We start from the raw sequence: 27,530 nt of genomic DNA, 5'->3' as shown, positions 1-27,530 counted from the left end.
TGTTTGTTTATTTCATTTTATTGTACATTTAATTTCACTTAGGTTATATATCATAATATATTTACAGAAACGGTTTCTATTTATCTATTAATAGTAAATTTTTCCCTTAGAAATATTTAAATCTACTTCTTCTGAATGGGTTCGTGAACTACCAATTATTCAACATGAATTAAATGGTGAAAATTATGACAGGAGAAATGAAAATGTTTGTCAGTTTTATTTCTAGCATCAAAATGAACGCTGTGATGGATTACGTATATGGAGAGGCTAGAATCATTGACTATTTCGTCTAATAATAATAAATAGTAAGTATGTTTCCATATTATTGATAATAATACTAATAATGATATGGTAATACATCCTCAGGTTACACCAGAGACGTGAAAAAATGTACTATTGCGTTGAATTTCCTTATCCTCAATAGTTTTATCTGCAGAATACTTAGTCATCATTTCTATGAACTCTTTCATTAGACAAAAATGAACTATAATTATTTTTTATGTAACTATATTTTTTCGATATCTATTTGCAGGATTTTTTAATCAATATTTTTCAGCATATGCAAAATATCAATAAGTTATTCGTTATGGAATTGAGTCATGTTTCGGAAGGGTTTTTTCTTCCAGCTTGATTTTTTGATTTTAATTCTTTGGGAAACCCCCAAATTTTTTATATAAAATTGGAGAAGTATCTCCAAGTATACCTCTTTCAATTCAAACAGAATATTCATTATTTTTTACACATGAACTCTTGATTGATTGTGTAATCATCATTATGGATTATAGACTATGAAATTATTCATGAAATCAATGTAACTTTTTGGAATTTCTAACGGGTTTCGCAAGAGAATACACCGCAAAGTTTTGAATAGGTGATCACTTAATTATTTTATTCATTAAAATTCTTTATTGAATCAGTTATTTTGGTGGTTCTGCATATAAACATGAAATTGCTACATCACGACAAAAATAATTACCTTGTGTATGAAGAGCAGGAATCTGTTAACAGGTTTTTGTGTACGTTGAATAACATTCTTGAATACGACAATTTCAGTTTTTAGCAATGACAGTATCTGCACTAAAAATTTCTTCAATTACTTTTTCAAATATTCTAGTAGTGTTCAATCTGAGACATACCATGTACCTACATTTTAATGGCATTTAAGTAATTGATGAGGAATTAGACACTGTGGTTTCAATTGAACTAGACAAGTTCATGTCAAGAAAATCATTCAAAACTTATGACATATTGAAGGCATCAAAATATCTCCATATATAAATTGAGGTGACCATTCTGGCATTTTTCTAGTGATGAAGATCAGGGGCGTATCGTGGAATAAATTGAGAATAACTTATACCACAATAGAATAATATAACCAGTAAGCTCCCTTACCACGTGATCCGCCCGAGTAGCCGGGGACCTTCAACTGCTCTTAGGATGAGAACCTCAACCAACGCGTTCAGTGCTGTAGTATCGAAGGATTCGACGGTCCCACGGGCATCGGATTAGTTATAATAAACGGTCGGAAATTGATAATGTGTTTAGTTTATTCGCTGTTGTTATTGTTTCACTTTTTGTACTTGGTTGTTGTTTTATTATTATGTGATTAGAAACTGGGAGATAAAAAAAATACATTATGATATGCCCCCACGCCTATGATAAAAGAACGAAATTGGCTCCGCACTTCCTTTCGAGGTCACGGTGAATTTATGAATGAAAGTAGTGGAAGTGGACTTTTTACTGTGCTTATACTGTAACCACAATTTGGAAATGTTTTTTTCTGCAAAAACAGTGAATCGACGGAATTCCAAAACGAACATTTCAGGTGTAATTCCACATCCCTCATTCTCATTAAGTTCTTGTGCGGACTAATATAATTCTCTTTTTTATATGTTGAAACAAAAAACACATCAATTTCGAATATTCCAAATTGAAATATCGATCTAGAATGACATTTCGAAAACTGAGCCCCCCCCCGAAGAATTTTGGAATTTGCACTCGAAAACAGTTCTAATATCTATCTATTATCGATAATTCAATCAAATAACACTTTGATAACTCGTTTTGATCGAGCCTGAATGTTTATAAACTTTGTGCTGTATCTAATAATAATAATAATCATTGTTTTTATTGATAGGCAAGAAAAAAAATACAATGTATGGAATCTACTATATAAAAATGGATGTTTGTTGGTTGGTAAGGGATAAACTTCTAGATCGCTCAACCGATCGTGATGAAACTTGACATGTATGAGTGATTTTTCATAGAGAAGGTTTTTAGGCTATCAATTTTTCTGTAACTCGCCAATAAATGGCGCTCTAGAACACTTTTTTGAAAGCACTGTTCTTTAATGCTGCACACGCCCTAGTTCGTTGATTCTGATTCTGTCAAAACATTGAAAAGCAGCGATACAGCAACATAGTACTAGTACAATATATACAATCCACCCACGTATCTATCAAAAGGCAGAATTCAACTCCTGATTTTGTCACGAATGACTCAATCAGAAGTTGCTCTTCCATACAACCTCGAAAAAAAAAATATTGAACATACACAACATACGTAAATCTTAGATATATATCAGTGCTAAATGCACCAGAATCATTTCTGAAATGCTCATTTACATCAAAATTATTTCATTGACAGAGGAGCTGAGGCAGTCTGTGTTCCAGTAACTAAATTTGAGTTCATTTCTATAATCTAGCGCGGAAAGTGATTTTAGTGAATTGGGAATTCGATTATAAAGCCAGGCCACATTATAAGAAAAGGATGCACGAAATAAAGTGACTCTGTGGCGGAATGTAGTTAGTTGATTTCTGAATCTCAGAGTCAAATTATGAATGTCTGTTCTACATCTTATTTTGTCATAAAGATAACTGGGTACTTTTGGTAGGTGATACAAACGTTGGGCTTCCATTTTTAGCCATCCTAGTCTCTCCAAATGATGAGAAACTTGTTGTCCCAACCTAGTTCCTGTAATAAGTCTGATGTATGTGTTTTGTAAGGTCTGTATTCTCTTTTTATCAGATAAACGTAATGCTGGGCCATATACTATATCTGCATAGTTGGCGTGAGAGAGAACTAGGGCATCGCATAATATTTTCTTAGATGTTTGATTCAATGACTTCCTATTTGAGTATATCGATTTCAAATTACTATAGCCACGTTTTATAATTTGGTAGACATGAGAATTGAGGTTAAGGGATTGGTTAATTATGAGACCAAGATTTTTCGTAGATTCTGTCAAAGGCAACTGATGCTCGTCTAGAACGATATCGATATTTTTCTCACATCTTTTCCTCATTGCTGTTCGACCAAATAGCACTACTACTGTTTTGGAGGGATTGATTCTCAGGCAGTACTTCTTTGAGGTTGTCAGTAAGGATTTTGAATCTGTTTTTATTTGCTCGTTTATATATTTGGGTGTCATTAGCGTAGCTATGAATTTCGGTGTGATGGAGACACTTTGGAAATTGGGATGTGTAGATTACGAAAAGCATAGGGCCGAGAATTGAACCTTGAGGTACACCTGCAGATATATTCAAGAAACTTGACATAGTTTTATCCAAAGTTACGCACTGAGACCTTCAATTCAAATTGTTATTAATCAGTGTAGAAGAAGAGTATGAGAAACCCATGTAGTTTCCTTATCAGTTCCCTTAGAGGTCCCTTATCAGAACAAACACACTGCCTCTAGATGCGCGTTTCGCCAACGAAGTCAACATCATCAGCTTTGGTCCTTCCACACAAAGGCGATAATTTTCTGGGAATCCATCTGGTTTCCTTGAAAAAATCTTTAAGAATCAGTTTTTTCGTGTGTCTTGAAGATTTTGGACGCTTTTCGATCGAAGAAAGCTGGCCAATGGAAATACCCTCTTTAGAACAGTAGAAAAATATCTTCTGTGGGTATTTCAACAGAAATGACTATTATTTGTAGGTCATCACGATATTTTCCAGAGATTTTGTTATCCTCCACTGAATATTTATCAAAGCCGCTATTGACGAATTATTTGGAAACTCAAACGTCGTGATTAAATAAAAAGCATTTCGACAGCATGAAAATCATTCCATTATCACGCAGCGATAATAGCATTCCAATATTGGAAATTCTCTCGATTTGGAGCGAATTCCGTTCAAATGAGCTTCCCTAGTTTCGGCAATAAATTACATTCACTCGGTTATCAATAATAAATTACGTGTGCCGTTTAGCAATTATTTGTACAAACGAATAAAGCGTGAAATGCAAGCCAGATACAGAATTGTAATGTTTTGATGACGCATTTGCAAATTTTAAATGAATCCAGTAGGCTCTGCTGCAGTTTGCGAAGCCAGATTTACGTCTTTTTAATACTAAGCGTTTCAAATTTAATCTGGAAAGTTTATGAGAGCGGATTGGCATGGATTCGAGCTGAAAGTAGTTAACGGTTGGAATGGATTTGCAAAAATAAATTGGAAACTGCTTCGAGGCGATATTTAAACCATTTCAATTTATTTTTCGATCAAAGTCTAGCTGAAATATGCAACTTTTTCATTCATTCTGGAAAGCTAATCCATTTTTGCGAACAAATCTGTATGCACATTGGATTACTATCGCTATCGGACCCCGAACCCATTGTGAATTTTTCATGGTGTCAGTTGAGAGTGGTGCGTATGAAAATCTGGAAAAAGTGGAAACACCACCCGAAGTCCTTTCAGGTGAAACTCTTTTTCTCTGCCTCCGAAAAATATGAACGAGATGCCATTCGATTTGGAATGGTACGTATATGATTTTTGAGAAAAATCAAGTGCCATTTGCAGAAATTGCAACAATTAAGTGAAATATCTCAAAAACTATTTGATATGTTCCAAATTTGAAAAAAGATTCAAAAAAAGGATGAAACTTACCAAAAAATTCCTCGTAACTGTACGACCAATATTTATAATTTTCCCAGAGGGTTGAAAATTCGTCCTAAAACTAGTACGCCCCTGCGTTTATAAGTTTATAAGTTATAAATACAAACATAAAAAACCAGTGATGGAGTAAAGGAGGACAGAATTTTCTAAATTCGATATAAAATATAAATAATTTTTTTCCTCAAGGAATAATACATGGTTGTTTTTGTTACATTTTGTAGAAATAGAAAAAAATATAGAGAAAATTTAATTGTTTACATCAAATTGTTTATTGATTAAACAAAGAAAATTATTTTAAAAATAATATTTTTTAGCTGTCAAAGAGCAAGATAAATTATGACTATAGAAAATGGTTCCTCAATATTAATTATAAGTGGTAGAATAAAAATCCCTTTCAAGAATTTTTAAGAGACGTTTTTTTTTCAAAAAATCGTAATTTGTATCAAAAGTTTATGTTTCCAAAAATTGTTTTTAACTTAGAGAAATGCATTTGTTTATAACAATTTTCAAACAGTAGCAGGTGAAAATTAAAAAAAACATTTTTATGTTATTTCTGCATCATAAGAAATAGATTGATCATGATATTTAAGAAAAACATTTTTAATGATTAGTGAAACTTCATAATGTATTACATAAGTAAACATTGACAACTAATTTCATTCAATTGTTCACAACAAATGGTTTATTGATTAATTAATGAAAATTATTTAAAAAATTATGATTTTTAGTTAGATTAGATTAAAAATCCGTTTTAAGAATTATTTAAGAGACTTTTTTTTTTCAAAAAATCGTAATTTGCATCAAAGATTATGTTTCCAAAAATTGTTTTTATCTTAGAGAAATGCGTTTGTTTATAACAATTTTTAAACAGTAGCAGGTAAAAATAAAAAAATTATTTCGATGTTGTTCCTGCATTATAAGAAATAGATGGATAATGATATTTAAAAAAAAACATTTTTAATGATTAATCAAACTTTATAATTTATTACATAAGTAAATTGTTGATAACTAATTGCATTTGTATTTGTTCTTATCTGTTTTTATCTTTCAACTTGAGCCTCTAAATTCATTTGTATGCATAATATGTATATACTAGACCTTGTCAATATCTTCTTGGAACTAATGACAGTAAACATTATTATTATTACCTATTATCGAAAGGTCAATTTCATAAAAGGTCAACTGAAACAATAATCTGTAATATTATCATATATGATTGTTTTCCCGAAACCAATTTCCTGACAATAAAGAAAACCTCTCCGGGAAACATATTTGTTGATATATGTTCTTTGTGTTCAGACGAAAACAAGAAAGTTATGAATAAATAACGAGTTTCAGACTGTTATGAAGTTTTGACGTACAACAAGATAACTTTTTCATATTGAAGTTTAATTTTGAAAGTTTCCTACTAGGTTGCCGATGAGCAGAACAGTAAAGAATAGAATTTTGTAGTATTATCTCGACGAGTTGAGAAAAGTCAGTTTCTCAGTGGTTTATTACAGGGAAATTATAACTCCAATAGACTGATTCCCACTTATGAAAAATTTATTTAGTCTTTAAGTGGACAAATTCGACACACACATAACAGGACCTTTTCCTAAAAGTAGCCCCCTCAGTACTCGTGCTATTTTTCAGTTTCTACTAGAATATATTCATAAAAAGATTTACATTTTTCGTACAGGAAATCCACAAAATGATTTCAAACTGATTAAAATTGGAGACGTTGAAATTTTGATTGAAGTGTCTATTTATTTATTATTTCATCCCAAACAATAGTGAAAATAATGATAACCTAATGATAATTTTTCTTGGTATTGCACGGCGTGGAATGATTTGATTATATAAAATCGTGAATCTAGAAAATTTTCAGTGCATAAATAATAGTATGTAGAAGGAGATATGCTCTAAATGAAGTTTCCGGTGTTGTTTGTGAAATTTTAAATGATTTTGTGAACCAACTTCCGTTCTTACAGCCACCTCGTACAACAGACCTATGTGTGGTGTATTTCTTATTATGAGATGAGGAGATCGACAAAGAGTTTCATTTAAGATTTTGGGGTGCATCCCCTTGTTGCCGCCCCTGCAAGGGTAAACAAGTTGTAAACGCCTAAAGAAGTAGATCTTTCTGAACACTTGTATTTGCCAAAATTTCGTTTTTTTCCATCTTCACCAACTTCGGAGGTGTTAGTCTGTAGATGCCATTCTCGGAGAGACACCCTGTATAGTCGACGCGAACTGAATCTAGGATTTGAACAATGCTATGGAATAACAAAATCACTCCTGAATTTTTCTTTTGAGAAGTTGATTCTTGCAAGGGTTGAACAAACATTTTCCAACAATTTTCATTACATTCGCCTTTGACCTCACTTTTATCCCCGATACGCCACTGTATACACATGAATCTGAAACGGGATCTAAGCACTCAGTAAAGTTTATGGAAGTCTTTGGAAACGGATAATTCGAACTATTCCCTTACGAAAACAAACTCATTATAGTGGTTCCAACGGTTTTCCTCTGCATCGACTCCGGGTTTCAGTTCCGCCGCCCCTCCCGCTGTTCCGGAGCCGCAGCTGCCCGCCATTTTGAATCCCTGCTCGATCAGCATGTCGAAGGCTTGCTCCAGGAAGAAGTGTTTCAGAAAAAATCTGCAAACAAATGGGGAATTTAGCCTCTTACTCGCAATATTTTTTATCATAACAGATATCATAGCAGATAGTTTGAGGGTAATGAAATCAACACTCCACAACATTCTGGGCTTAGCTAACATGACTATCAAAGGATCAAAGGATCGTGGAAGGTATGTAGATGTGAATTGGACAGCAATCATTGAATTAAGTCTACCAGAACCAACTAGGAAGAAGACATCAACACCCACAGGAGATCTTAACAAATCTTTATTTTCCGTTAGCAGTTACATGTATGGGGGTTGCCAAACCTAATCCTAAGGGTAACTGAAATCACTAAAAAGAAAATAAAATGTAAGTAGCTTGCCACAGTAAGGGTAGGGTATGTTATGACCGATCTGTTTGGTATATCCACAATCTCAAGAAGAGCAAATTGAAATATAGACCTTCATTCATGTGTTGAAGGACACCAAATTGAAGTATAGACCTTCATTGATGAGTTAAATGACACCAAGATACATTGAGACCTTTTGCTAGGTCTAGATAACCTGTGTTAATAGCTGTTCTGAAGTTTGAAGCAGCGGAAAATGGTTCAAAGGGATAGAAAGCGAAGCTGAGGGGTGACCTTCAGCAGTCGAAAAGCACCAAGAGATCGCCAGTAAATCAGGCTCAACATTTGAGGAATAAGGACGATCTGGGAAGAACGTTGTTATAGTTGTGAAAAACTTGAACACTTATGAATAGATTATGAAAAGCAATAGAGATTAAGGGGCCCAAAAATATTGAAACTACATGAAGAACGGAGATAAATGTGTCATAAACATTTGAGAGGGAGCTAACGAATCTCAACAAGGAAAAACATCTACCCAACACCAGAAAGAGGGCACAGGTCACGAAAAATTACCCACCGGAACTTTGCAAAGCTGTGGAAGTAGTAATCAACTGCAAGGGAAAGGATAGAAATGAGAGGACCAAAAGAAATGGATCCGAAAACAGTGGAAATGATGCCGAGAAAATCCGTACAACTCACAATAGAGGAAGAGCGAGAAGTGAATGTATTTTTGAAAGATCATCATAATTTCTTGCTACGGGTAAATCTATTAGGTAATCAATCGGGGAGGATCCAATAAACACCGGCAATAAACACCAGTTGAACAGGCTCCAAAACTGCTTCTATCCGTGAAGCAAATAAAATGAGGAACATGATCGAGAATCTGCTTGGTGAAGGTGTCATGGAAGAGTCAGCAAGTCTATGCTCACCTACATTGCTATTAATGAGGAAGAATGATGGATCGATACGCTTCTGCGTACCATCAGCAGCTGAAAAATGTCAAAAAAAAGAGTTTATAACACCCCCACCACTCCTTCCTGTTAAAATTTTACTGTTTGCTTGGGTAGTGTTATAGTCTCATTCTAGAGGTAAAAATTAATTATTAACTCACCTGGAAGTGTACCGTTCTGACTGACCATGATCTGGATCCCGACTTTCGTTGAGAGTTTCTCCAAAAACGCTTCGGCAGAGGTCGACTTTTCCGGATATCAGAATTCTGGAACGAAAACACCGTGATTTAACTACTCAAGATATTCCACGGAGCAATATTTATTTTATCAAGCGCCAATTTGTTTGTTTCAAATGTGAAATAACCACTTCGAACTTTTCATTAATAGATAATGAATCAAGTACTTTGTGTGTCTTGAAATATTAAACACATTGATGTAGGTTTAGCACACGTATTTTGGATTATGTTCAGAGGCTGCGCTACATACGAGGTTTAATATTAATGGATGGAAAAAACGCAACTGAAAAAATTGACAGATTCTTCCTAATTTTTTTAAGAAAAAAACATAAGCGCTCTTATAGCGGTGCCTGTGCCTAGGCAATGAATTTCCAAAAAGTTTCTACTTCCAGATGTCCAGATGTCAGTCTATTTCTATTGAATTGAATGTACCAAACACAAATGTGATGTAAAAACACCTAAATTAGATACAATTTTTTTGTAATCAGAAAGCGTTTTGTTTTTGTTGGTAATATACAAAGCAAGGAAGGTCAGCATGGAAAATTGGAAATCTGTAAGAGATATGAGGTCGGTTGAATTAGGAAAAAGTCCAAATGACGTTTTGAAATTTAGAAAATTTCGATTAGTTTCGTCCTTAAGAAAGTTTTAGAACTGTCCAGAGTATTCGAAACTATTCAAAGCATTCCACAGCTTTCCAGAACATCCCGAAATATTCCAGAACATTGTGGAAGGTTTGAGAATAATCTAAATCGTTCAAAAAAATGCCGGAACATCCCAGATCAATTTCTTCCCAGCGAGCATCCTCTTGAGGTCTGAGAACAGGAAAAAGTCGCTGGGGGCCAGATCTGGGGAATACGGTGGATTCGGAGGCATTCAGAAGCCCAATTCACGCAACTTTGCCATCGTTTTCATTGAATTGTGATACGGTTCATTATCTTGATGGCACAGTACCTCGGTACCACACAGTACCACAGTACCTTCCAGTACCTTATAATTTACAACTACCGCAAAATCTCGTCAACCGCGCAAACGGTTAATGATCCGTTACAGATATTTTTCTTGTGAATTTAGGCGTATTTTTAAAATAATTTTTTGAATCAGGAGCCATCAAAAAACCCAACTCACATTTCATCCAATGACAAAAAGAATATGGCAGTTTTCAAATTGATTGTTTTTTTAGAGAACCTTGTAAAATCGCATCTTACAGAGGATATAAGTTCAACTCCATATTTATAGTATAAAAAGACGTCTAAATATCTGAAGATATTTACAGATACATGCGATCAGCAGAATAATTAAGAAACTTCTTCTAGAAAAGTCCCTTTGCCAGTTATCCTCCAACATTTACGAGCTTCTTTCTCATTTCGTCGTTAGATCTTAACACCCCTTTAGTAATTCACAACAAAAGAATTCGTCTCTATTGCGTCGGGCTTTTATTCGGGAATAAAAGGAAGTTTCTCCTCGAATCCCATCCCTTTCGAGGCCAGACCAAACAACAAAAAATACGTTCGGGCAGATCTGGGTCAAAGTTCACAATAAGTGCGTGTTGAGAAGAACAAACCCCCATTATCACGGCTTGAGTATTTTCGCTGTACTTACGTAATTTTGGAGTTCGAAAGAAAACTTTTCGGGATTCTGTCTCGTTTGTGATGAGAGTTTTCGAGTGGTCTAAGGCCTGATTGTTGGAGTGGAGGACAACTTTTGTCTTTGAGTAAAATGGATCTGCAAACCGTCAGCATGACTGATTCGCTTTTGATTATGTCGGAAGAGAGGAGGTTTAAAAATGCAGATGGAGATGAACTGAATACGGTTGGAAAACAAACAGACAAATCAATATCATTTCATCAGTTCGGACTTCCATTGTCTAATATAATATACATTTTTACTTTTCAATTTTTGTTAATAATAATTTTTAATTTTTGTTTTTCAGTTTTTATTAATATTTCAATTTCAATTTGTTTGGTTGTTGCTTGTATGTTAATTCTTTGTAATTTCAGTTTTTTGTTTAATAAAATTTTTATTTTAGGTTAATCTTATTAATTTCTTATTTGTTTTTTTCAGGGTTTTCAAATCAATTTCTAATATATTACACAATGGAAGTCCGAACTGATAAAATACACCACGAAACATTGTCAGCCACCTTCAAACAAATCAATGTCAGTTGATGTGAGAGTGAATGATATGAACTTGAGAAAGTACAGAAAACAAACTCAAAGTAATGGAAAAAAAGTTGAGTCATTTCAATAATTGAAAATTGTATTAGAAAATAAATAAAGTTTAAGGAATATAGAAATTTGATATTGAAATGTTAAGTTTCGGGTAGTTTTACTGGTTCAAAAAACTCTCGTTGGCTTTCGACAGTCCAGAAAATTCTAGAGTATTCGAAACAATTCTCTAACTTCCCAGAACATCCCAAGATACTCTGAAATGTTATGGAATATTCAGAAATAGTCTAGATTCTTGAACAATTGGGAAAGTCCCCTTTACTTTCCAGATTATTGTGAAACGAGCAAGAATGTGTGGTAGGTATCTATCCCACATTTTTGAAGAACATTCCCGTTGTATTTCATCAGTTCGAACTTTCATTGTCTAATATAATATAAATTGATTTGAAATCCCTGAAAAAAATAAAAATATTAACCAAAACGAGACTCGGGGCTTCTTGTGGGCTTCTTCAATGGCAAGAGTTTCAAACCACTCCATATATATATTAGCTTTAATCGGTGAAAGTGGCGATCCCATTGGCAGTCCGTCATCTTGCGTAAAAAATTCGTCCTTCAGCTTTGAAAATATAAAGGCTGGAAGTCCAGACATTCAAAAGTGTGGAAATCAAGGGAATTATATGTTGTGGTAGCTTTCCATTTCATGAAGGTTAGGTTACGTTACGTTAACAGATACCATCTGTTAAGTCTTCCTATCGAGGAGAGTCTCTTTTGGCAATTTGCTACCAATTTAGCGAGAGTTGGCGAGAGTTCTAAGGAATATGGTGGCTGAGGCCCAATTCGTTCAATTTTCGGATGGTGATTCATGAAACACGCGGACTAGCGGTATTGGAGCAGGATCTAACCTCTTTTGTTGACTGATACCAGCTGCTGCTGACGCAATTCTCGGTATATTTCATTGATTTTTTCACAATAGGACTCTGCAGTGAAAGTTTGGCCTGGTTGCAGAAAGTTATAATGAATCACATCAACAGCTGATCGCGTAATCTTTTTGGTGTGTTTTCCCCTATGGGAAGTGCTTGGGTGGCTGATCGGCGGCCTGTTGTATTATCAACGTTGATTATGAATGAAATGGGTTTTATTTTCTTCTGGAGATAACTGTGCTCATTACTTCGGTGGTATTCACTCTTTGCTGTATTGTCTCTTCGTAGAGTATTCAGAATCACAGTTACTCATGAATGCTTGAGAAGTTGCTTTTGATGAATACTCATTAACCCCAAAATTTTTATACTCCGTTGAATTTTTATCACTGTTTCATTATCTACTGTCAATCAATTAATTTGTTTCGTTCCCTGAATTTGTTCTAGACTTTCTCTTTACCTCTAGACCTCCGTCAGTTTTCCTGTGGACGATTTGATTCAATTGTAGCCCTGAGCATTCATTCTTATACCAAAAAACTCTTTAGCCATCTTGTTGTTCACTTTTTCAGTTTTTGTTTTGCATCATCTACTTATTCTTTATCTGTTCATTATCTGGTTGTAGAGATAACTCTTCTCGTTGATTTTTCATTTTGTTCTTCTTCCTTATCGTTGTCTTGGTCTTGTTTTTGTTTCACTTTTGGTTGTAGCTGTAAGTTATTTAATGTTTGAAAAGAGAAATGAAAATTTATATGTTTTTTACCACTTTCAATTGCAACTAACGTTCCTGCAGTAACAATAAAAATTTATTGAATAAGTTTGAGAATGTCCATATAGGACGAAACTGCAGTAACGAAAATTTCTATGTTTTTACCACTTTTTTGGTAAAATAAATTCCATTGGGTGAAACATAATTCGAGAAATGGCACCAGAAATTCTGGGGTAAACAGACAACATTTCATCTGAATCAGTGAAAATCTTGAACTAATATCATTTTTTTATTCAAATAATGAGCAGGTATATCTGCTTTTCCACACGATCACCACTTCACGGTTTAAAGTGCGTGCTTTATTAGCACCCTGTCAGAGGACGACGTTGCCCTTATCCGCCGTTAAATCAGCATTTACCGCAAAATAAATTAGCCAGTTTGAAAGCCTGGAATAATCATATGAATTTAATCTGTTAAAACACACTTTACAGCATATCGAAAGGAGGTACTTTCCTGCATTGCAGTCACGCCAACATAAAACTAAATGAAAGCGATTTCATCGAGTTGTTTTACCTCGAATTATCGAAAAACTCATAGGAATACAATAGCTTTAATAATGATAATCTAATCAAAAATTCATGATAATTTGAATAATTTTTTTCTATAGTTGTATGGATTTTGTCAGCAAGAATGAAGACAATATTATAATCTAGTTGGTTTGTGATGAGAATAATAACGATATTACTAACGATGATGATACTTTTCATTTCTGCTGAAAGAGTTCAAAGTGCAAATTTGGAATTACAACATTTGTATATGTACATGTAAATTTTGTCACATAGCTGAAGAAATTAACGCCGGCCGCCACTGGTAGCCATAAACCAATTGTGACGTGGCTAAGAGATCGCCCAGTCTAACCGACTTTTCGCGAATGTTCGATATTCGCTGCCGTTGTAGATGTTGCAAGAATAATGCTACCGGCTTCCATGGAATTCCGATGAATTTTTTACCGCCTTCGATTGCCAAATACAAACGCGATCCACTCGCCTATCGGGACAGCCCAGTTTCGGGGACAGTGTCGTACGGAATGAACTTATGAGGCAATAGACATTTAAATAATAGTTGGGGTTTTAGTTGAACTGTTTTGTTATATTAATAGTGAAATAAAGATGAGTTTGATTATTGTTCAGTGTAGTCTATTATTGCTATTCTCAAGGAGAAAATTTAACAATATTTTTCAATGCGCATTAAATAAATACCAGGTGAAAATATATGTCAGAAATGATTTCAATGTGTTTTTATATCAAATTTGGGTAAATAAAACAGAAAGGTAATGACACTAGTTCTTAAAAATATTAACTCCGCGTCCTAACAATGTCTATCACACTTATTATGATAATAATAATTGCCTTCACTTCTCAAATAAATTGTACACTTCATATTCGTGACCATTAACTAATGAACTGGAGAAAAGGCAAAGTTCATTTCTTTTGGAGACAAGATCTCCACTTAAATGTTGTTCCACCCATCCTTACAGTCTATCTCCCACACCAAGATTTCTTTTGTGTTCTAGAAGAGCTGATTGGTCATTATCAGTAGTAATTTTTATACCTTGACAAAACAGTATACTTACTGTTTTTTGGAACAAATAACATTATGTTAGATGTACTAGAATTCATCTGACGACAATGGTTTGATACTTTTTGTATGAAGTTGAGAAGGTCTTCATTAATTAAATTACAGGCCGATTCTACATTCCCTGGATAAAACTGTAATAAATCTGTTTATCGTCGGCATAGCGGTGAGCAGTGCAATGTTCAAGAGTGGTCCTAATATAGAGCCTTGTGGAACACTAGATTCGAGGTTTGCAGTTGTTGAACAGACATTGTTAATACACACCTTTTGCCTAAATAGTGCAGAATAGCCAGAATCAGTTGATACTTGGTTGTGTCAAACGTACGGCTGAGGTTCAAGAAAGCCCGATTGGATTTCGGGAAGTAAACAGTAATTATCGATATGAGCGTTGAGTTGAACTTCAATTGCCCTCTCTAAAATTTTTGAGAGGGTTGGGAGTGTACTTATATTTATATCCAGCTGGTTCAGACCGTTCAGGTAATACCCGCACACGATCTTCCAATTATCACCAAAAATACCATTCATCATCATATGAGTTATATATTCAATAATATAATGGCAGCAAATCTTAATTAGACTCAAGTCTGTCCTTAAGCCATATCCTTTCGCATCAGTTTAAATAATAGAAATTGTTTCATACACAAACAAATCACTAACTCAGAGAACTAAAATTGGTGTCTTGATATCGAACTTTTATTTCAAAAAATATATTATTAACATGAAATTATTACATTTTTATTGAAACAACGATAAAAATAAAATAAAAACAACAATAAAAATTAATTGGCGCTCCGGGACGACTTCATTGATTCCAGTGGCGCATTTGCTTTTTCAGCTACAGGAAAACCCGGAAAAACCTGCAGCACCACATCATATGAAGATCTTGATCTAACAATGTCCTCTCTCTTATAAAACAAAATGTAGGATGTCTCTAGAGGCTCCAATAAATTCAATGCATCGCCAGAACACTTCGTGACACGACTATCGTCAAACTTAAACCAGTCCGTTTCTTCTTTGACCAAGACGTAATAATGACCAAATTCAACGCTAGAACCATAATGAACAATGACTGCATGAATATTATAATAGTGGTCTGCTAGGTTGAAATGTTCATCTATTTCGAACCTTCCAAAGAGTTTCTTGCTTCCGTTAGAGGTTGAGTCTTGTTTGAAAATCATCAGTGTTATTATTAGATTGACTGGAGCCTCAGCTATACTTGTTTCCTTATAACAGTCAGTTAGTTTGGCGCATGTTTGACAATACAGTCGATCATCACCTGTTAAAAATTCCATTCTCAGATGATTCAACAATAAGCTTTGCACGGACTGGTTATTAGTCGTATTAGGAAAAGCTAGATGAAGTTCCAGAAATTCACATAAGTTTTCAGTACTCTTGAACATTTACCACAAAGTAAACAAGTGAGGATTTTTCAAACAAAAGATTTACAAACACCAGACGACATGGGTTGTACGGAATCATTCAGTCCAGAGCGGTCAGGAGTATTGATTTTGCTATTGTTTTGCTCACGAAGAGTATTCAACAAGAACCCCAAGAATTAGGAACAATCCTCTTGTTGTCCTAACGAGTATCTAGTGGACTTCAAAGACTCCAGGAAATCGGTTGGAGGAAAAGATGATACCTTCTTACGAAACTGCAGCTGTATGAACAGTTTTTTGAGTTTGATGAATAAGAAGGAAACATTCCCGTTCTCGTTCATCATTAAAACTCCGTTCTTGAAATTGTTCGTCATGAACAACACTTGTAAAATGCTATTCATGTAGCAAGTGTTTCCTAAATTATCCAATCCAATTTTCTTCTCTAGATTTTCAAGACAACTATCTACTGATTCGTAAGGAAGAACATGTTTCACAGAATCTCCATAAGAACCATTTCTCAAGCTGCGATCGATCCTTCCAAGTGAAGAAGGGTTTCGTAGAGGAATCGATTCGGCTCTTGCTTCAAGAAGCTCTTCCACTGAAAGGGTACCAGTTCTACGAGGACTGCAACTCATGTTTTGGGGGCAAGAATGACCTGAGTCCACTGACCGCACTGAAAAAGAAGAAGGTGGATCAATCACTTGTGAATTAACCTTGATAGGAAACTGATGAATATCCACATATCTCGGCTTGTTTCGAAGAGGTTTCAGTTCCGTGCTGAAATTAGAGCAATGCATAATCTCATCAAAGTTATGTGAAGGAGGAATAGTTCCAAGTACTGAAGCAGCATTGCCACGTTGAATAGCAATACCAATTCTTTCTATCAAAAAAGAGGTAGAACGGTGATCTTTCGTTGCTTGGCCTATTCTCCTTCCGAGTTCATGAACGAATAACAGAGACTCCGGGCCATAAACACCAAAAGTTTCAACCGCTACTGGATGAAACAGATAGTTGTTTCCAAGATTTTGGTATTTTTTTATTTTCAATTTCTCGCCAGACAATGCTGCAGTTCCAGCAGACTTGGAACTTTTGGCTAGATGGGAAGCCGCGACCGTGTCAACGCAAGTAAAGTCCCATACCACAGGTTTACCGTATTTCCATGGTATGAGAGACATACCATCTGGTCGTTTACCATCATCTCGACTGGTATCTAAGGGTTCCAGAATTGCAGGAACATTCGCTGACAACATAGCTCGTTTATTTTATTTTTTATTTAACGAACTCATTTGGGGGTTCATTGTTGGGCAAAGAGTTGATAAGATAATCATTAATTCCATCAACATTTTTCAGAAATTCGGGGAGTCTATGACGTCTTTGAGAACTAGTATAATTTGCCTCCAGAACATTCCAGAATTGCTTTTTCTCAGTTGTCTTGAACCCCCGAGTAAAATATGCTGTCTTTTCATTTTTCACTGCCCTGTTAATGTAACTACTCAGTTCTTTATAATATTGAAAATGATTGTCAGATTTTGTTCTACTATATCTCTCCAAGGCTCTGTTTCTGAGAATCATCATTTTCAACGGTTCTGTCAACCATGCATTTCTGGGTTTCGATATTCTAGAGGTAACAACCGGAATATGTCTATTGAGTCTGACCGACTCGACACTATAAACCATATAACAATGGTAATATCAAGGCTTTACTGCATTTCCTGCAGAGAAATCATGTAATTTTCTGCGCCTTCAGCAAATTTTATTATTATTTGCTCTGCGGCCTTCCTTATGGTATGATGTATGTAACCTTTGAATTTTTACAAGCTATATAAAAGTTAACTACCACTCTTATAGGAGTACGCTCTTCAAGCAGGATTTCTATGGCCTGGAATAATGTTCTTTTATCTGTCGTCGTCGCTCTGTTTGCTCGTAGAGAAAATAAGGAAATCGTATAATGCTTTCATGATCGAAAGTTTCTGCCAAAATGAATTCTGCACTATTACCCTCATTTATGTTGATGATCTATAATTTTTGAGTCTTCAAAAGCCGGAATTTCATGACCATAAAAAATTCTGATAAAACATGTCTGATGATTGTTGACTTATCTACCGCTGAACGTGATAAAGCAGTTGATGAATAGTAGATTGAAATAGATATACATGTGTTTTATTGATTAGTGTGCTATAAAAACGTTTGCGGTAAGCCAACAGATTACAAATTAAATATTGATATGCTTGTATAAAAACATATGAAAGGAAAATAAAATTGATTCAGTCACACTCGTACATCAAAATCAATATTGTCATCACTAAGACCATGAATATTGAGGAATGTGAAGATAGTTTAATGATGCCACAACAGCTTTGTTTCATGATGGAAACTAGAGGAAGATACAGCTGTTTATACACAAAAATTTTACATTTACTTCAAAAAAGTTGTCACAGTATAAATAAATACACCATTCAATAAAGTTAAACTGAGTGAATTTTGCTGACTAATTTCGAATTGTTTAGAGCCTTTTCTACCTGTCATTCTTAAGGAACGAGTGAGTGTATAAATGATGGAAAAAGCATTTCTGAAAAGTTTTTAAGTTGTTATAGTTCTTGTCAATGAAGGATTGAACCTTTGTATAAAAAAATATTTTCTCTTTGCCTATTCAGGTTAATATGTTAGGCCCTGCAATTCAGGAAAATTTGTTTGACCGAAGTGATCAGTTGTTTCGCACCAAATTTTCATTGAAAGGGTCGAATATTATATAAAAAAAATTCTACTATCTATTCAACAAATAGAAAGCAATATACAGGCTGATTCACGGTGGATGGCACATTAGACGTTTCTGGTGAACCAGACAACGGATCACTTTGAAAATTTAATGGAGGGCATATTCGGACATTCTCTAGCCAACTAAAATATTTTCGACAATGCGGTGTTGCCGCTTCTACTAGAAAGCAGTAGCAACTTTGATTTTTCAAATGGAACACTCTGTATATAAGATTATTTTTGGAATCTCCAATAATTGCCCGACAACTTTTCTTGATATTTCCCTATACCTATCTGTTACCGTTTTCGAAATAAAAATTAATTTCAATTTTTTTCTTCGAAAATCATGACTTCTAAAAATGCCGATATCTTTTAGTTAAGAAGTACTATGATATCGAAATTTGGTTTGGAGTTAGGTGATACTTGGAAACTTCCCACACGTCAGCCTAATCTCCGTTACTTCAATACAGGGTGGTAAAAAAATACAGTTTTTTCGTTTGCTTGAAAAAGTTGCTGAAATTTGATTATTTTAAATGGAACACCCTGTATATTATTGAAAATTCGGAAAGCTGCTGAAATTTGCTTTCTTTCTATGTATATCATACCTATACCTAACTAGTCAAGTTTCGGACTCATGAACATTTATTTGTGAAAATGTCCCTTCAGAATGGTATTTCCATTCGGTATTTGGTAAGCAGGCCATTATTACTATTTGACAGTAGCGTTGTGACATTCTCCTAATAATATCGACATTTTCGTCACTTCAGAAGTTGCAAATACCTTCAAAACGATGGAACAAAACTATTCAAACGAAGTTTTTATGAATTTGTTTATTATTTTTGGACAGTGTGACAAAATTATCAGCAGAACATGTAGAAAGTTCAATGAAATGTATCCGAATCTACCGCCAATGAACCTCAAGAAATTTATACGAATTCAGAACAATTTCAATATGTTTGGATAAACTTTAAAAAACCACCAAGAAACTTGAAATTGGAAATATTGATATGAATAATTATAAAAAAGTAAAACAATCATGTGGAATATTTCAAAATATGTTCGAATCACTGGCCGTTCACTTCCAAGCACTTTAAAATGCGGGTGTTGACTGCTTTCGTGGTGGCAGATCTGATTTCATTGGGATCCAAATCTTCAAATGTTTGGGCAATCCTTTCTAACAATTCATCTCTCGAACGCACGGGTATTTTGTAAACTTTTTCTTTAAACATTCCCCACAAATAAAAATCTAATGGATTAAGATCGGGTGATCTCGCTGGCCAATTCCATGGTCCCAAGCGCCTCATCCACCGATCGTCAAATAGTCTATCCAGTTCTGCGCTCACTTCTCTTGTGCAATGTGCAGGAGCTCCGTCTAGTTGGTACCAACAGTTTCGATAATCTTCGAGTGGCAGATTATCCACGAAACTGTCTACAGTATTCTCCAAAATATTCAGGTAGCTTCTGGATGTTAATGACTCCTCGTATATCACGTACCTCAATTTGTTGTCCATCAACATGCAGAAGACATTAAAACTAAATTTTTCTTGAAATCCGGCTTCTTTTGTGACGTGAGGATTTTCACTGGACCAATAATGACGATTTTTTGTATTGAAAATCCCTTCTCTCGAAAATTTCGATTCATCAGTCCAAATAATTTTATTTAAAAAAAGTGGATCTTCTTGAATGCGTGTCAACAACATTTCATAAAATTCTACTCTCTGTTGAGGATCTTGAGGCTTCATTGCTTGAATTTTGGTGAATTTATAATCATGCATTTTATGTCTTCGCAAGATTCTTTGAACCGATGAATATTTTATACCCAAATCTTCTTCAGCACTTCTTATCGATGACTCGGGAAATGCGTGAAAATATGCTAAGACATTAATCTGGTTGTCTTCGAAAGTTACGGGTCGAGGCAAGTTTCTTGGTGCTTTTAAAGTTGATCCAAATGCATTGAAATTGTTCTGAATTCGTATAAATTTCTTGAGGTTCATTGCCGGTAGATTCGGATACATTTCATTGAACTTTCTACATGTTCTGCTGATAATTTTGTCACACTGTCCAAAAATAATAAACAAATTCATAAGAACTTCGTTTGAATAGTTTTATTCCATCGTTTTGAAGGTATTTGCAACTTCTGAAGTGACGAAAATGTCGATATTATTAGGAGAATGTCACAACGCTACTGTCAAATAGTAATCATGGCCTGCTTACCAAATACCGAATGGAAATACCATTCTGAAGGGACATTTTCACAAATAAATGTTCATAAGTCCGAAACTTGACTAGTTAGGTATAGGTATGATATACATAGAAAGAAAGCAAATTTCAGCAGCTTTCCGAATTTTCAATAATATACAGGGTGTTCCATTTAAAATAATCAAATTTCAGCAACTTTTTCAAGCAAACGAAAAACTGTATTTTTTTACCACCCTGTATTGAAGTATGTCCGAATATGCCCTCCATTAAATTTTCAAAGTGTTCCGTTGTCTGGTTCACCAGAAACGTCTAATGTGCCATCCACCGTGAATCAGCCTGTATGATATTGGCCACATACTGTGAAAATGTTTCTTTGCCAAGTTCCACAAGGGTCTATTCTAGGCCTTGTCTTTCACGTAATCCAAATGCCCCCTGACGAAGCCATTGTATGGCGAAACACGAAACGTGTTGCGTTTTTGTAAAACTGTAGAATCTCACAATAAAGTGTTCTTTGAATACGTTATATCATGATGAATTACGTATCAATTTGAATTCTGCAGTATTATCGAAAACAATCTAAGATTGAGTTGAAAATAATGGACAATATGGCTTGCGAAGATCTAATGATACCGAATCAGCAAAAGTAGATATAGTTACTCAATATATCAATGATACACAATGGGATGATTCCTCCCACGGGGGTGAAACAAAAAAACATAGTTTTGATCAAGTCTAAGTGATGGATCCCCTATATCTGGAGCCGGCTCTGTACTTTCCTAGCTGCGCTCTCTACGTACCTGAGAAGTTACTAAATGCAATCAGACAGCTGGCTCACCCACATTTCCCAAAGTAAAAGCTACACCCGACCCTTATAACCGCTGCCAATCCCCATGCTCCCTATCCCTACTCTTACCGTTAATGGTTTGGCCTTTGCCGGCGCATGCAGCATTATTCTCACGGCTTCTCCTTTCAATATTTCTTTCTCGTGAAAATCCAACAGATATGACTAGCGTTTTTTCACCTCGTTGGATTTTGAGACTCCGTCCTGTCAAGATTAAGAAGCGGGATTTGATGAGCTTGAATCTACACGGAAAATGACGTGGAGAGAGATATTGGAAGAGGGAAAGTTAGAGGGAAGTTTATTAAGAAGTGAATAATCTCAAGCTTCTAGTCAGAGGTGATTTACACTTACCAGTAGTAATTCAATAACCTATACTGAATATGCATATGAAGAGAAGGAAAATTGATGGTGATTTTCACGGAGGCTGAAGACTTGGTGGACATGAACAATCTTTTTATATGTTACGTCGTCTCATCTTCGAAAATTCTTAGTGTTTTCCGAGGATGTGTTGTGTTGAACCATAAAGCAATGGTAAGCTAATTTTTTGTTACATGTCGCTCTCAGTTTCCATAGAACTATTGAAAGTCAAGTTTCCCAGCCCCCTTTGAGGTTACATACTACCAGGGTGGTCCCAAAAGTACCTGACCTGACCTAGAGATGGCGGTAGTTGTTTGAAAAATATCAGTGTCTTAGAAAGTAATAATAATAATAATAATAATTTTTTATTATTTCCTTGTTAAAAAGTACATTGTTATACGTACAGTGTCAAGGAAAACGTCTGAGGGTAGGACACGTTACAGAGTATAATGTTTGTAGTAATCAATAATCTAAAAATATGATACATATAGGTATATATATATATATAGGTATATATATATATATATATATATATATATATATATATATATATACATATAATTATTTGTACACAATCTATAAAGCATATGTTTCAAGTTTGAAGACGCTACGTTGTTTAGTATTTGTAGCAGTCATCAATAGCGGTGAATTTGTGAAAATGGAGAGTTGTAGGATGACATCAGGCGGATAAGTAGTTTATGTTGAAAATAGTGAATCTATTTACGTTGCTGTTGCTTATGCTATTACGTCCAACTCGGCTAAAGGCTAGAAGTCTAGATCTTTCTGATCTTTTCCTTTTCTTCAACTGAGGGGGAAACGTCCTTGATGGTGTCCAGCTAGACAGTGTACTACCTCAATTTTACTGTTATGTGAAGAGGACCAATAAGGCCAATAATTTATTTTAACTCATAATGTTATTCTGAATCTATTTCAAGTTTTTATAAAAAAAAAACTTATAGGTGAAGTTCTACATGAGTGGTCTAACGAAAAGTATGCACCTTGCTTTGCTCCTTTTTTTGTAACTTAACGCAAAAATGTTCGGACAGGTCAACTTTGCTTTTGAGGGGGACACATTTTAGATGTATTTTTCTACCTGTGCCTTCAACCCCCTAGCGAGGGTGAGTAACAACCCTAAAATTTTAAATGGAAATTGGGGTCGAGTGATATATCATTTGGAAGGGCACAAAATTATCTTTCCAATGGTACCTAATTTGTTGTATTTCACTCAAACATGTAGGTATTATGAAGAAAAACAACTACAACCCAGTACTTTGAAATGTGTAATTGACTTAGAGGAATCCTATTTCAGCAAGTGCTGAAAATGTGACCCATTTGCTTCCATTCAATAATACAGATTTTGTTCAAATCTATTCCTAACATTCTGTAGCATATCAGGTGTTATACTTCTGCACTCTGCTGTAATTTGTTGGCGAAGATCTTCTATGGACTCGGGCTGCGTAGCAAAACATTTATTTTTTAAGTGTCCCCAAAGGAAAAAGTCTAAAGGCGATAAATCAGGTGACCTGGCAGGTCATTCGATGGGACCTCTCCTTCTAATCCACCGTCCAGGAAACCGGTCATCTAAAAACTCTCTTACCGCAGCAACATAGTGAGGAAGTTCTCCATCTTGCTGGAAATGAAGCCGATCATCATTATGATTTTGGTCATTTTCAATTATTTCTGTTATGTGAGGATCAATCTTGAAGCATGTTCAGGTAGACCTCACCAGTTGAATTCCCAGGAATAAAAAATGGCCCTACGATATGACTACCTAATATGCCACACCAGACATTGATTTTTTGAGGGTACTGGGTATGGACCTCTCGGAATAAGTGTGGGTTACTGTCATCCCAGTAACGGCAATTATGCCTATTCACAGCTCCATTAAAAAAAATGTACTCTCATCGGAAAAGCACGTGTTGAATGATAGGTGCGGATCATCAATTAGTAGCTGGCTCAGTTGTTCACAAAATGGCAGCCTTCTATCAGGATCATCTTCATTGAGTTCCTGTACTAATTTAATTTTGTACGGATGAAATTTATAGGCTTTTAATATCCGTATTATGGACGAATGGGAGACACCTGAGGCTGCAGCAAGCTGATGGGTACTTTGAGTATGATCCAATTCAACATGTCCCAAAACAGGGACTTCCACTGCTTCATTTCTGATCGGTTTCCGTGGCTGGTGTTTCACATTACAGACAGATCCGGTATCGACAAACTTTTGGACTAACTTGGCAACGTACGAATCATTTTCATTTTTCCCGGGATGACTGTTATTGAAGAGGCGAGCAGTAAGTCTAGCACAACTATTATGTTGATATTGAAGTTTAACAATTTCAACTCGTTCAGGAATGGAATAAACCATTTTTACAGTAAAGTTGAAATAATTTCAAAAGCAACCGAACTGAATCAATGAACGTTTGCCTAGATTCTTTTTGTACACTTATCTGCTGTTGTTATTTGAACCAAAAAACGCACGAGAGAAATTGAGGAATGTAGTAGTGATAAAAATGCCGTTTTTTCCGCATTTTCATTAACACCAAAAATATCGAGTAAATGTTCTTGCTTTTTTATAATTATTCAAGTAAATACAACAAATTAGGTATCATTGGAAAGATAATTTTTGTGCCCTTTCTAATGATATATCACTCGACCCCACTTTCCATTTAAAATTTTAGGGTTGTTACTCACCCTCGCTAGGGGGTTGAAGGCACAGGTAGAAAAATACTTCTAAAATGTGTCCCCCTCAAAATCAAAATTGACCTGTCCCAGCATTTTTGCGTTAAGTTACAAAAAAAAAGAGAAAAGCAAGGTGTATACTTTTCGTTGGACCACTCGATATAAATCTCTATAAAAATCATGATTATGATGCTGAAATGTTGTGAGCTAATGCATAGTACTATGGGTGAGCATTTTTCAATTATGGAGTGATTTGATCTTGCAAAATTGAGTTCTCAGCCTTCCCCAAAAATATCTTCGATTGCATATCACAGAAGCCTTGTTTCATATAACTTCAATATACAGGTATTTATTTCAGTTGTTTACTATTTACGGTATTACTTAACAACCAAACTCCACAAAAATACGTTCCCATCAATTATTCCCATTTAATTTCCCAGCTTTATAAATGGTTGCTACTTGTGATCCAACAAAGTTGGGTGGCGCCCACTTCAATGTCAATTTGAATTTGATTGAACATAATCTTTTAACTGACCCAGAGTGCTCTTCGGCCAAAAGCTGTCGTTGAATTATCAATAATTTGCTGTTATAGGCCTTAGCCCAACCAATATAAAATCTGAACTGGATTCTACTCTGGGTGATTCTGTTCTTCCGTTTACAACAGTAAAAAAAACGGACGCAGTTGGTTAAGAAAAAAAGTGGTATTTCATCAAGAACAGCTCACAAATCCATTATCGCCATGACCAAAATTAAGGTATTAAAGTTTGAATTGCTACCTCATGTATCCTATTCGTCAGATTTAGCCCCCTCGGAAAATTTTCTGTTCCCAAACTTGAAAAAAATGGCTCAGTGGTCAAAGATTTTCCAACGATGAAGAAGTGATATCGACAGTTAATTGTATGGAGCTGCAAGGAGATTATGTTGAAAAACTAATATATTTTTCCCCGAAATTATTGTGTTTCCTTTGTTGGTCCGGGTAGTTCTGGGACCTCACCCTACTTTGATTTTAGATTTTGTAATTCCAGCAATGTAGGTTGTTGTCGATTAATAATTTGATCGGAAACTTGTGACAGTGCCATGGCACGCGTTTTTTCCATACCATAAATTCTCCACACAGGGCCACACTCCGTAAATTGATGTTAATTTTGTCGCAAACCAAACCCTGAAGAAATGCAGTGAACTAAAAAAGAAAGTTGTACGAACCTGGAAAGTTTCCTGAACTTGACGTCGGCCAGACCGTCCTTCCCAAACTGGAAGCTGCCCCTGTACCCGACGGTGATGGCCCCAGTGGCCTTGTTCCGACTCTCGCTGCAAATGGCCTCCACCAGGCCATGCAGCATGTACTTCTCGGCCTCCCGTTTGAGCCGTTCCCGCTCCCTAAAGCACTCCGGCAACACGACGGTGCCGTCCCGCAGGAAGTCCAGCACGTATCGAAACAGGACTCCGTCGCGGTCCAGGAAGTAACGGTTCTTGGCGTCCACGACGACGGGCTCGCGTCCCGTGAAGATGGCGTGCAGTAGAGAGTCCTGCTGGCTCGTCAACGTCTTGAGCGTCGTCGAGTACGTGACGCCGCCGACGTTGAGGTCGATCACGGAGGGAAAGTCTCCTCCCTCAGACATGGCGGTTGCGAGAGGACTGAGGAAATCAAGTGGCCGCTGCCAATGATGCCTCTGCGATGGACAGGGTTGCCAGATGGGATTTTCCGAATTCTTTAAACAATACTGAACTTTAATATGAAACGCTCTAGTATAAGATAGAAGAAACAATCTATTACGGATGATCTTCCCAACTAGCAATTTCGTATTTTATAATAGTTGCGGAAACGTTTTGGAAAAACAAATTATAAAACTGCATTCCTCCCAGAAATGTTTTCGAAGTGTTTATAAAACTGCTATTAATAAGAAATTGGCACTGTTTTATAAAACATTATAGTCATTATCCATATTTAGTAAGACCTTTTACAAACACTACAAAACAGTTTTATAAACATTTTGGCAATTACTTGAAAAGTAGTTTTATAAAGACTTTCCTTACTGCATTTTTGCAACATATTCAAGCGATACTTATAAAATAATCAGAAGACAATTTTATAAGAGTTTTTTAGTAGTTCCAAGTAGGCGTTATAAAATACAATACAGCCGAAAACGATAACAATAAAATAAAAAAGTGTTAAAAATGTTTTCTTGAAGACGCAAGAAGTCATTTTGTGTTGGACACTAGGAAAATATAATAGATATGTCACCAACTGAAAACTAACAAATAGAAAGGTTGAAGCTAAAACTGAACTCCCATCCAACTCATTTCTATATGAAATATTTTTTCGAAACACAACTAAGCATCCCGTTATTTTTATGGTTTTTTTACACAGAATACTAAGAATACGGCCCTGTTAATATTTGTTTGCCTTTCTGCTCCGCTGTGGCTCTGCTGTCGGTACACAACTATTGTGATCGTTTATAAGTTAGTTGGCAACATTTTTGCTAATAAACGACACTTTGGTGACTCTTATAATAGAAATTACTTATATTCATCACATATCACATCACGTCACATCAACGTCTATATGACAGTAGGTATTAGTTACTCGAGGAGTTACTTCTGATTACTTTCTGTAAAGCATACCTTGCTGTACCTGAATTTGTCATCATTTAAAGGGTTGTAACACGAAACTGCTTCACTTAGAACAAGTTATTCAGGTTTTCTAAATAGATAACTGAAAATTGAAACTTGAAAGAGCAAACCCTTTGTATTTTACAGTCTTCCAAATTGTGAATAATAAGGTTGAGTTACTAAACCCAATGCCTTGAAAATATTGAATTTACTTATGGGGTACCTATACTCAATGAAAATAAAATATTTAGAAG

The 27,530-nt window shown here is 35.3% G+C and overlaps 1 protein-coding gene across 1 annotated transcript; it reads right to left on the bottom strand.

Annotated features, from left to right (window-relative positions):
• Positions 1 to 26,312, bottom strand: Ktl (BTB/POZ domain-containing protein Ktl). The gene is made up of 3 exons (XM_023163037.2): positions 25,870 to 26,312; positions 8,960 to 9,064; positions 1 to 7,538 (listed from the first exon to the last, which is right to left on the bottom strand). The coding sequence occupies exons 1-3, from the start codon at positions 26,283 to 26,285 to the stop codon at positions 7,358 to 7,360; spliced, it is 702 nt and encodes a 233-aa protein (XP_023018805.2). The 5' UTR covers positions 26,286 to 26,312; the 3' UTR covers positions 1 to 7,357.
• Positions 26,313 to 27,530: the final 1,218 nt, after the last annotated feature.

Source organism: Leptinotarsa decemlineata, unplaced genomic scaffold, assembly GCF_025532065.1.
Source record: "Leptinotarsa decemlineata unplaced genomic scaffold, Ldec_3_MD MMD2_P_RNA_scaffold_5, whole genome shotgun sequence".
NCBI lineage: Eukaryota > Metazoa > Arthropoda > Insecta > Coleoptera > Chrysomelidae > Leptinotarsa > Leptinotarsa decemlineata.
Note: the sequence above shows the minus strand (reverse complement) of the source record. Positions and strands in the feature narration are given on the sequence as shown.